This window comes from Lipotes vexillifer, unplaced genomic scaffold (genome assembly GCF_000442215.2).
Source record: "Lipotes vexillifer unplaced genomic scaffold, Lipotes_vexillifer_v1.1 scaffold946, whole genome shotgun sequence".
Lineage (NCBI taxonomy): Eukaryota > Metazoa > Chordata > Mammalia > Artiodactyla > Lipotidae > Lipotes > Lipotes vexillifer.
In genome coordinates, this window is record NW_006776646.1 from 857,709 (window position 1) to 869,000 (window position 11,292).

General features: G+C 41.3%; 1 protein-coding gene across 1 annotated transcript in view; it reads left to right on the forward strand.

Moving 5' to 3' along the window:
* The window catches only part of MYH15 (myosin heavy chain 15), a 187,605-nt gene that overhangs the window by 11,163 nt on the left and 165,150 nt on the right, over positions 1 to 11,292 (forward strand). Inside the window, 4 exon segments of the mRNA XM_007450546.1 lie at positions 194 to 270; positions 2,213 to 2,308; positions 5,374 to 5,437; positions 5,515 to 5,610. Coding sequence (XP_007450608.1) covers positions 194 to 270; positions 2,213 to 2,308; positions 5,374 to 5,437; positions 5,515 to 5,610 — 333 coding nt within the window.

The window sequence follows — 11,292 nt, forward strand, 5'->3', positions numbered from 1 at the left end:
TTTCCCTACTCCAGATTTTTGCTCATGATGTTTTTCCAGCCTGAGATGTCCTTTTCCTTCTCCCAAACAACTAAATGTCTGCATCTCCTTCAAGTTCCCTCTTAAGTTCCACTTTTCTATAAAACTTTCCCTCTTGCCTTAGTTTATATGGTTAAAATTATTTATCTTTCATGGCATTTATAATCTGAACCAGTTAACTGTGTCATTGAACTGTGTCATATTATCCGGTACTTTGCCACCATAGCAACCACGGGTGAATCCAAAGAAAAGCCAGTAAGTGTTTATAAATCTTGGCAGAAAAGGTGGGTGGCCCTATCTGCTAATCATGGAGGCTCTGCCCCGATCACTTATGGGGAGAAAGGAGGAAACCGCACCATAGAACAATTTAAAAATCATAGAAAAGTCTTTTTCCCCATTTTTCCTTTGCCTCTTGGGAGGATCATCAAGTACTCTGAACCACTAACCTGAAAACATTAAATTATATAATTTGTTTCAGATCTGCTTCAAGGGGCATTTACTGGCCTGATTTTTGTTGCTTGGACCCTCTGAGATTTCGCTACTTAAGATCCAAACCACCTTCCCCCAAAACTAGGGTTACCAATGCCTTGAATGGTCACTTTTGATATTTCTTAATATCGAATATCTTCCTTGTGGTATTTCTTTAGCTGCTGTGAGATGTCAGAATCCCTCAAATACGTACCAATAGAAAGAACTCTGCTTCCTTTACCACTAACTTCTGGACCAAATCCCAGATGTCCAATGGATGTACACTCAACTGCAATCACATTCTAGGTTCTGAAAACTTTACCTTGTCTCTTTCTCTAATTATTTTAATCCTTGGTAATTTTTGCTTTAGCTTACTTTGTTTAGCTCCATTAACAGGTTGATGGTAATAATCTGAGGATACCTAGACCATGAGAGTTGGTATGTAAAATATGATTAGATAATGCTGAGCAAAACTCAAAATCGATGAGTTACTGAGCTGTTGGAGCCTCTCATCTACGTCTGGCTTTGCTGCTTTGCTTTTTCAGTATGATCCTAGATGTTTCCTGCTGTATTTGCAAGATAAGAAGTGTATCAAAATAGCAAAATCTAGTCCAATTTCCACACCATGGAAAGTTTCTTTTCCAACCACCACATTCCTGAATTTGATCGATTTCTCTAGGTATCATTGAATTCTATTATTCACTAGATATGACTTCATTTGTGTGTACATTTTAGGTTGTTTTGTGTGCATTTGTTTTTTTGGTCTAACCATTGAGCCCTATGATAATACATAACACAATACATAATACATACAAGTTCTGTGAAACATTTTGCTTATATAGCCCTTTTATTTCTTTAAAGGACAGTAGACCCATAATACATAGAAGGAATATAGTATTTGTAAATCTATAAATTCTTAAATACCACATACTATAAAATGCCCCCCATAAAATGTATCTTTGAGGCTGACTGGAGAAAAACAAAGCTATGTTGCAGTTTAGGTGCTAAGTGGTCATTAGGACTCTCTCAGTGTAGGTGACCTGCTTTGGCCCATCAGCCTGAGCCAATATGATTCAAATTTAAGACCAATAATACCGTTTCAAGTCACTGCTTGGTATGAACCTCTAGGTTACTTAGGAATAATAGCAAGCAAAAATGTAATTTAATAATGCCACATCTGCTGTATTATTTTTGGATAAATTTCCAGGTGTGAGGATTGAATGGGAAGAGAGGCAGATTAGCAATGAGGGGAAATATATGGAATGAAGTCTGGAAATAGGCTATGGTATTTGTTGTTGTTGTTTACTTTGGTAGAATACCAGTTTTCTTTTCCTAGTTAGGCCAATGCCAGCCAAAAGAGAAGCATTGCAAGTAAATGAACTCCCACATATAGTCATGGGGCATCATATATTGTCAATCTTTCATCCATTTTTTTTTGCAGTACGCAGGCCTCTCAGTGCTATGGCCTCTCCCGTTGCGGAGCACAGGCTCCGGACGCGCAGGCTCAGCGGCCATAGGACGCTCAACCACTGCGCCACCAGGGAAGCCCTCATCCATCTATTTTTGAGTTACCATTCCAAAATAACCTCTCATCACCGAGTTTGGAAGTAGTTTTTGGCTACTGGTTACCAAAACAAGAATGAGGTTTGACCTGGGTGTGGAGGGCTTGCCCTATTACAGAATCCTGAGAAAAGTTTCATCAGCTGTATTTCTCTTACCTGTATCCCAAGGGACTCTACAAAATCAAATCAAATGAGTGAATCCTGTCTTGGAAGCATTTGGAAATGCCAAAACCCTGAGAAATGACAACTCCTCTCGCTTTGTAAGTAACATGATTGGGCAATATATCAGTCTTTAGTTTTTAGCAAATGGTAAAATTCATGCCTGAGCACACAGATCCAAAAAAAATTTTAGAACATCAAAGAAGGTTATTGATTAATGGTCATAATATTGTTAGATTCCTCAAGGAAGTCTGCCAGCTTCATCACTAAGACAATTAAAAATACATAGAAATATGTGCTTGAGAAGCTTCTGCTGTGTGGTCAATTTCAGGAAGAAAATATTTATCTTAATAGTGTCAAATTCCTTTATACTCCCAGTAGGGAAGCTCATTCAGCAAATTCTAATAATGTTTTCTATTTTAGTACATTTTACAGATCTGTAAATACTTTCTCCTTCGTAACTTCCTATACTCCTTGTAATAAGTCATTTTAATAAGCACTTCCAAATTCACTTACTACAATTATTGTTCCTACTCTTGCCTATGGGCCCCCTGCCCCCGCATATTTTGCATTGAGGATTTTTTGGGGGGGCACGGGGAGAAAGCACTTTTTAAAGTAGCTTTTGATAACTAGCAGTCCCATGATAGAAGAAGGATTTGGATTTCAAACTCAAACTTCACTAATCCGTTTTATGCCAAGAATGAGTGGCAGGGAGCCACGATATAATTTACAAGGAAATTTGCAAAAGGCTTCCTGTTTGAGTCTCTAGGCATAATTAAATAACAGCCTCCTGCTGATTTGGCTGGTTTCCCTCCAAAGCCTTAGAGCTGCCCTGGCTACACTTATATCTGCTTGCTATGTCCTGCTGCATAGCGGGTACTAATACTGGGCAATAAAACAACTGCTAGATTTGGGATTTGTTAGAATGTGGAGGGAGTTTCCGCTTAAATATGAAAGAAAGAAAGCTGAAAAAAAAAAAAAAAAAAAAACCAAGAGGGCAAAAGGAAAGATGGAAGAGAGGGAGGGAAAAAGGAAGATAAAGGAAAGGGAAGAGAGTAAAAGAAAAGGAAGAAAGAAAAGAACAGTAAGTAGAAACATAAATAAGGAAAGAAAACAACTGAAAAAGGCCAAGAACAAGAAAAAATTTGGAAGGATAGAAGGAAAGAAAGAAGTAGAAAAGCAAAGTAAACAAAATGGATGAATGGAAAGAAGGAAGGAAAGAAGGGAGAAGGAAAAAGAGGGGGTTCAAAAACCAAGAAATGCAGGTTAAATTCTTTCGATTAATACTCTGTATGTGTACAATGCACGAAGAATGTCACCTGCCATATCAGTAAAAAAGGATGTTGCAGCCATCAAGCCATCAGCCACTGTAGTCGCCCCCTACCCCACCACTGTGCACCCTGAGGGGATTCAGGTTGGAGAAAAGCAAGATATTGGCCCTAGATAGTTAAGGTGCATATCATAAGGGACAATTTCAATGAGCCAGACTCTTGCATCTTCCCATACATAGAAAAGCACTAAATTCATTAACTTAAGATGTCTGATTTTCTTTAATTAGCAGTAATCTTTTGATGATCCGACTACCTGGTTTCTGTTGCAAAAACTCATATATCCAGGGACCTCCCTTACCTCTGTGGAGCAGTCCCTCAGAGCTACCTGAGACTCTGTCTTCTGGGCTTAAGTCCTCAGAAAGCCCACCAAATAAACATAATTCTCAACTTTTAGGTTGTGCATTTTTTCCAGTTGACAATACACATATTTATATGTAAATGTACCTATGCATAGAGGTACCCATATGTGTATGTGTATGTGTATATATATACATGTGTATGTTTGTGTGTGTGACTCCCAGTAGCCTGCATTTTTTTTTTTTTTTTTCCGGTACGCGGGCCTCTCACTGTTGTGGCCTCTCCCGTTGCGGAGCACAGGCTCCGGACGCGCAGGCTCAGCGGCCATGGCTCAAGGGCCCAGCCGCTCCGCGGCATGTGGGATCTTCCCAGACCGGGGCACGAACCCGTGTCCCCTGCATCGGCAGGCGGACTCTCAACCACTGCGCAACCAGAGAAGCCCTGCATTTTTTAACTTAATGGCTTAATCACCTTGTATTGGCCGCTCTCCTTCTTTTGCCTGGCTGCAGTCCTGGTCTGATTCCTTCCTTGCATGGGTATACGTCTACCAGTCTGCCTTCCCCTTTGTACTAACATCCTCATCCTGTGGGCTCTACCCACCCTGGACTGCCTCCTTGGCTGCATCTTGATGCACCTGGGCTCTGTCACTTCTGGGCAGATTCTCTGCCCCACTAGATCCTATCTTATGGCTTTTCATTGACGGGCCTGCCTCAGACTCCATTTTCTGCCCCCTTTTCTCTTACTTGCTACACTCCTGCACAACTGCCTTTTCTTTTGATTTCAAAACACACCAAATGTTCCTACATTAGAGCTGTTACATTAGCTGCTTACACCTAGAATCTAGAAGAGCCATGAACACACCTACTTTTCTAATGTGGTATCTCCAGTGCCTAGCAGGTTTTCTGGATCATAGCAGATGCTCAACGAATGTCTGTTTAATAAATGGAAGAATACGCCAAGCAGATATTATTTTTCTCACTTTTAGACAAGAACACTGAGGCCCAGAGAGATTCTATAATGCACGCAAGAATGAACAGCCAAGGAGACGGGGATAAATTAGGAGTTTGGGGTTAATATATATGCATAACTATATATAAAATAGATAATGAATGGGGACCTACTGTATAGCACAGGGGACTATACTCAGTGTCTTGTAGTGAGCTGTAATGGAAAAGAATCTGAAAAAGAATACACACACACACACACACACATACATATATATGTATGTATAACTGAATCACTTTGCTGTATACCTGAACTAGTACATTTTAAATCAACTGCACTTCAATAAAAAAAATAAGAAGAAGAAAAAAAGAAGACACAGCCAGTAATGAGCAGGTCTGAGGCTAGACTCCAGGACCACTGCTCGTCCTGATGACACTCCAGCTGCCTCTCAACATTAACTGGTGCCATCACAGACCCGTGTTGCATTTTTTTAACTTTGGGGCAAGTAGTCACTTTGGGAGTGATGTGTGTAATGAAGCCATTGCAACTGCTTGGAATGTTTCAATAGGAGACTGTGTCCTGTGTCCACCCAGGGCCAGTTCATCGGGATGCACTTTTGTGCCAGAGGCAAGCTGTCATCTGCAGACATCGACATCTGTAAGTAGCCATAGCACTGTCTAATTACTTTCCTTCTACACCTACGTTTGAATCTTTACTCATGTCTCATCATGCAGATTTGCTTGAAAAATCCGGGGTTGTTTTCCAGCAGCCTGGAGAGAGGAACTACCATATATTCTATCAAATTCTGTCTGGGAAAAAAGAACTTCATGGTAAGTGTATTATTCTGGAGCTGAAGTTCATTCTAAAACAAGAGGCAATAGTCAGATTACTGGAACTGGAAAAGTGCTGTTTAATGTCTCCTAGCCTCTTTAGGACTCAGTTTGTTCATCCTAAAACTTAAGAAATTGAACCAGTTATAGAACCAATGTTCTATAATTTTACATGGGTAGAGAGTAAATGGTAACACTTAATTTCAATTTGGTAGTATTTGGAGGTGGGTAGGATGCCCAGCAGAGGTAAATGAATGTGTGTGTATGCATGTCTGCATACATGCTTGTGTGTGTGTGTGTGTGTGTGTGTGTGTGTAAAAAGCACTAGATAATTTTAAAGACTTAAATGATTAAAACCACTAATCATTTAAGTGGGTGCTAGAGACAAGAGGCCAGAGGTGGGAGACATCACCATGGTGTTTAGTGGTTAATGGGAGTTTTATAAAGAAAGGAGGACTTGGGTTGGGATGTGGAGAATGGGAAGGGGATGTAACCAGAGTAATGTGTGGAGGGTATTTCCGGTAAGAGGAACAGTGTACACAATGTCAGGAAAAGGTAAGGCAAAATCAGGGAACAGAGAGACCAGATAAACTGGAGGAAAGGATTTTCATAGAAGAATAGTAGAGATTTTTTTCTGATAGGGTCTGAACTCTGGAAGTTGGGAGGGTGTTGTGTGCATGTGTGTGTGTGAGTGTGTGTATGTGTGTGTGTTCCTGTGTTTTGTGGGGTGGGATGGGGTAATAGGAGGTCGTGATTTGTTGAGGGCAGTGTCAGTTAGGCTGGTGTGATGGGCAGGATAGACTGGAGGCAGAAATACTGAGGGAAGTGATTGCAATAGTCCCAGGATGAGATGACAAGACAATTGTCTAAGGCACTGTCTGTGGGAATAGAGCGCAAGGGGATGGGCTCTTGGAAGAATAGAAAAGTCTAGGCAATGATAAAATGTAGAAATGAGGGAAAGTGTTGAGTCAAAAATACTCCCAGGTTTGGTAATTTGACTAGGATAAAAGTAGTGCCATGAACAGAAATGGAAAAGCAACTTGTAGGGTAAGAGAACAAAGTTCCTGTATTCACTCAACAAATATTTATTGTGGGGCTGCTGTGTATACACTGCTTTTTAAGCATGGAGGATAGAGAAGTAAACAAGACCCACAGGTCCCTGCCCTCGTGAGCTTACATTCTAGTATGGAAGACGGTAACAAACAAGTAAACAAAGAAATATATAATTCCAGAGAATGGTAGGTCTATAGAGAAAAATTAAGTGAGTGAGGAGATGCAGTGAAATGGGGTTTGGATGATGTTATTTTATTTTATTTTTTTAACATCTTTATTGGAGTATAATTGCTTTACAATGGTGTGTTAGTTTCTGCTTTATAACAAAGTGAATCAGCTATACATAAACATATATCCCCATATCTCCTCCCTGTTGTTTCTCCCTCCCACCCTCCCTATCCCACCCCTCTAGGTGGTCACAAAGCACCGAGCTGATCTCCCTGTGCTATGTGGCTGCTTTCCACTAGCTATCTGTTTTACATTTGGTAGTGTATATATGTCCATTGCCACTCTCTCACTTCATCCCAGCTTACCTTTCCCCTTCCCCGTATCCTCAAGTCCATTCTCTATGTCTGAATCTTTATTCCTGTCCTGCCCCTATGTTCTTTAGAACCATTTAAAATTTTTTTTTAGATTTCATATATATGTGTTAGCATACGGTATTTGTTTTTCTCTTTCTGACTTACTTCACTCTGTATGACAGACTCTAGGTCACTACAAATAACTCAATTTCATTTCTTCTTATGTCTGAGTAATATTCCATTGTATAGATGTGCCACATCTTCTTTATTCATTCATCTGTTGATGGACACTTAGGTTGCTTCCATGTCCTGGGTATTGTAAATAGAGCTGCAATGAACATTGTGGTACATGACTCTTTTTGAATTATGGTTTTCTCAGGGTATATGCCCAGTAGTGGGATTGCTGGGTTGTATGGTAGTTCTATTTTTAGTTTTTTAAGGACCCTCCATACTGTTCTCCATAGTGGCCGTATCAATTTACATTCCCACCAACAGTGCAAGAGGGTTCCCTTTTCTCCACACCCTCTCCAGCATTTATTGTTTGTAGATTTTTTGATGATGGCCATTCTGACTGGTGTGAGGTGATACCTCATTGTGGTTTTGATTTGCATTTCTCTAATGATTAGTGATGTTGAGCATCCTTTCATGTGTTTGTTGGCAATCTGTATATCTTCTTTGGAGAAATGTTTATTTAGGTCTTCTGCCCATTTTTGGATTGGGTTGTTTGTTTTTTGATATTGAGCTGCATGAGCTGCTTGTAAATTTTGGAGATTAATCGTTTGTCAGTTGCTTCATTTGCAAATATTTTCTCCCATTCTGAGGGTAGTCTTTTCATCTTGTTTATGTTTTCCTTTGCTATTTTATTTTATTTTATTTATTTATTTTTATTTTTTTGGCTGCACCACACAGCTTGCAGGACCTCGGTTCCCTGGCCGGGGATTGAACCCAGGCAACACGGCAGTGAAAGCCTGGAATCCTAGCCACTAGGCCACCAGGGAACTCCCCAGGAGGTTATATTTTAGATAGAAGAGTCAGATAAGACCTCTCTAAGAAGGCAATGTTTTGGGAATCCCCTGGCTGTCCAGTGGTTAGGACTTGATGTTCCTACTGCAGGGGCCCGGGTTTGATCCCTGGTCAGGGAACTAAGGAACTAAGATCCCGAAAGCTTCTTGGCGAGGGGGGTGGGGTGGGGGAGAAGAAGGCAATGTTTTTCCAGACACCTGAATGACTAAGGGAACAAGTAGGCAAAGATTTCTAGGAAGAAATTTCCAGGAGGAAGTAACAGTGAGTACAAAGGCCCTGGCGCAGGAATGCATTTGGTTTATTCTTGGCCATTGTGGGGAGCAGAATGGAGGGCTGGAGGGGGTAATGTACGGGCAGATAGGCTGGGTCAGACCAAGCAGCACCTTGCAGGTTATGATGAGAGTTTACATCTCGAGTGCTATGGAAAATCATTGGAAGGGGAGATTGACAAGCTGTTTGGATTTCAAAGGTATCGCATCTGTCACTGAGGACAACAGTACTCCCACAGGAGTGACTGTGGGATGAGATTGGAGATCCAGGTGAGCAAATTGGTGGGGAAGAATCCCCCCCAGCCCATTATGCTTAGATGAAATATGGTATAAATCCAGCAGCGTTTTGACTACATGGTCTTCAACTCCAAATTGTTCTCACCAAATGGAGAAAGCTCTACAAACTGGACAGTTATTTTTGCCATGCGTGCAGTTGGTGATAAGAAAGCAGTATCTACTCTCTTTCCCACCTTCTCTCTACCTAACCCTGGAAAAGGTTGTTTTTGTTTTTGTTTTCTTGTTTTTTGTTTTTGGTCTTCCTTTGACTAGCCCTGCCAAATCTAACATTCTTGACACTCATTTCTATGCTGTGCAGGGTATCTGACACATAGGGTCCAATGTGAGTGCCAGTAGTGACTGCAAGATTTTTTGGAGCATCTCTGTTTCCTCATAGAACCATCTGAAGACTCTGGGCTGCTATGGAAAATTCATGCTTATCATGAATTCAGTCTGTGGGCTGCTGAAATTGATTAGTGTACAAAGGCTGACCTCTGGTGGTGAAAGTTGGGTATTGTCAGTTCATTTGTTTATGACACCAATTGTTATTCTTTGGGGTATTTAAAAATTTTAAACTCTTTCTATTCATGGCTGCCAAAGAAGAGCTTTAGAGTGTCCTGAGGAGTGACACAAGAGGGCAGAGCTTAGCAGTATGAGGACTGTGTCCAAATTTCCAAAAATAGGAGCATTTGTGTATGACAAACGAATCGGGTGTGAAAAATGACAGCAGAGGCTGGCCACCCACTGAAGGAGCAAAGGAAATGGAGTGATATGTCACCCCAGGGCCAGTCCTCATTTAGCCTCTACCTGGCCTGGAAGATCTCATCTCCCCTTTCCTTTCAGTTAAGGCTGATCCTTGTTCCAGGTACAGCTAGAACCCACTTCCCCAGTCCCTTCAGATAAGGCTCCTTGAAATCCTTTAGTTCTCAACATCCTCTGTATATCTTGGTCTGGCATATATCTTCCTTTTTCTCTTATTTGATTTTTTTCTTTATATTTATTTATCGTGCTCACTCTTGCTATTCAAGTGGTGTGTAAACTTCAGGAGAGCAGGTCAGGAAACAAGTCCTTGACTCTTAGAATCCTTGACACTTTGCCTAATGGCCTGAGAACTCACTCCATAAAGTGACAGTAATACACAGTGGTGGTTGCCAAGAGGTGCACCTGAGAATGTCTACTGGTGCCCTGAATGCCTCTGGGGAAGGAAATGGTCAGCGTCTGAACCTCCTATTCTGGAGCATATTCAGTTTACCCTCTTTACCCATTAGGTCTCTCTTGAACTAGTCTCATATCTTTACTCACTTTCTCCCCACTGGTTATTAGGGGGCATAAGATGTGTGTATGGTTGTGCAGATTGTGTGCTTCCCAACTCCAGAGAATGCAATTCAAACCATAGACTATGTGAATGATTCTCTCTGGAGTTGGGCAGTGCATAACCTCTGAGGAACAGGTAATGACGGGTAATGTGGCATAGAGGCACTAGCTACAGAACTTCATTTGTGAGATCCTAAACTGTTTATTTTTGGCTCAGTGTCAGCTTCACTCCTTTTCATAGTGAGCACAGTCCTGGAGAACATTCAGCCATTCAGAAAGTAAAATTTAATGTCAGGATGACATGAAACAAAGCCTTTATTTTTTATTTATTTATTTATTTTCTACATCTTTATTGGAGTATAATTGCTTTACAGTGGTGTCTTAGTTTCTGCTTTATAACAAAGTGAATCAGCCATACATATACATACGTTCCCATATCTCTTCCCTCCCGCGTCTCCCTCCCTCCCACCTTCCCTATCCCACCCCTCTAGGTGGTCACAAAGCACTGAGCTGATCTCCCTGTGCTATGCGGCTGCTTCCCACTAGCTATCTACCTTACGTTTGGTAGTGTATATATGTCCATGCCTCTCCCTCGCTCTGTCACAGCTCACCCTTCCCCCTTCCCATATCCTCAAGTCCATTCTCTAGTAGGTCTGTGTCTTTATTCCTGTCTTGAAACAAAGCCTTGAATGATAAAACACTCACCCTTAATGGGTTCTCTGCATCTCCTACTGGAGAGTGGGCCCTAGAAATGAACCTATATAATGGTTGACACCTGCACTTTTTGGAATTGTGAAGCGGTTGACTTTTACTTTTAGCATCCCCTCATCCCATCCCTTCTCTTTCTGCCCTACCCCCATCCTTCCTGACACACTCCCTGTCCCTGCCTGCCTCCTCCCTTCCTCCAAGTGCCCCAGCCTGGTCAACAATCTTCCATGTGGGCCCTTACTGGCCTAGACAGTCTCTCTGACTCTAAGAGTGTCTCATAAAAATGCATTTAGTTTTTTTTCTCATTCTCTCAAGGCCATTTCCCGCGGTAGAAAGAAATTAATTAAATAAAGGAATCCCCGTTTACATGATACTCCTCTGAGATAACCTCAAGCCTCAAACCAATTAAAATTTACTGTTCCTTGAAAATAAGTTGTGATAAGACCCAGGGCGGGGGAGATGTTTGATCTAAAGGCCTTTCAGAGTTCCTCAAACAGTCATGCTTCTGGCCTCGGCAT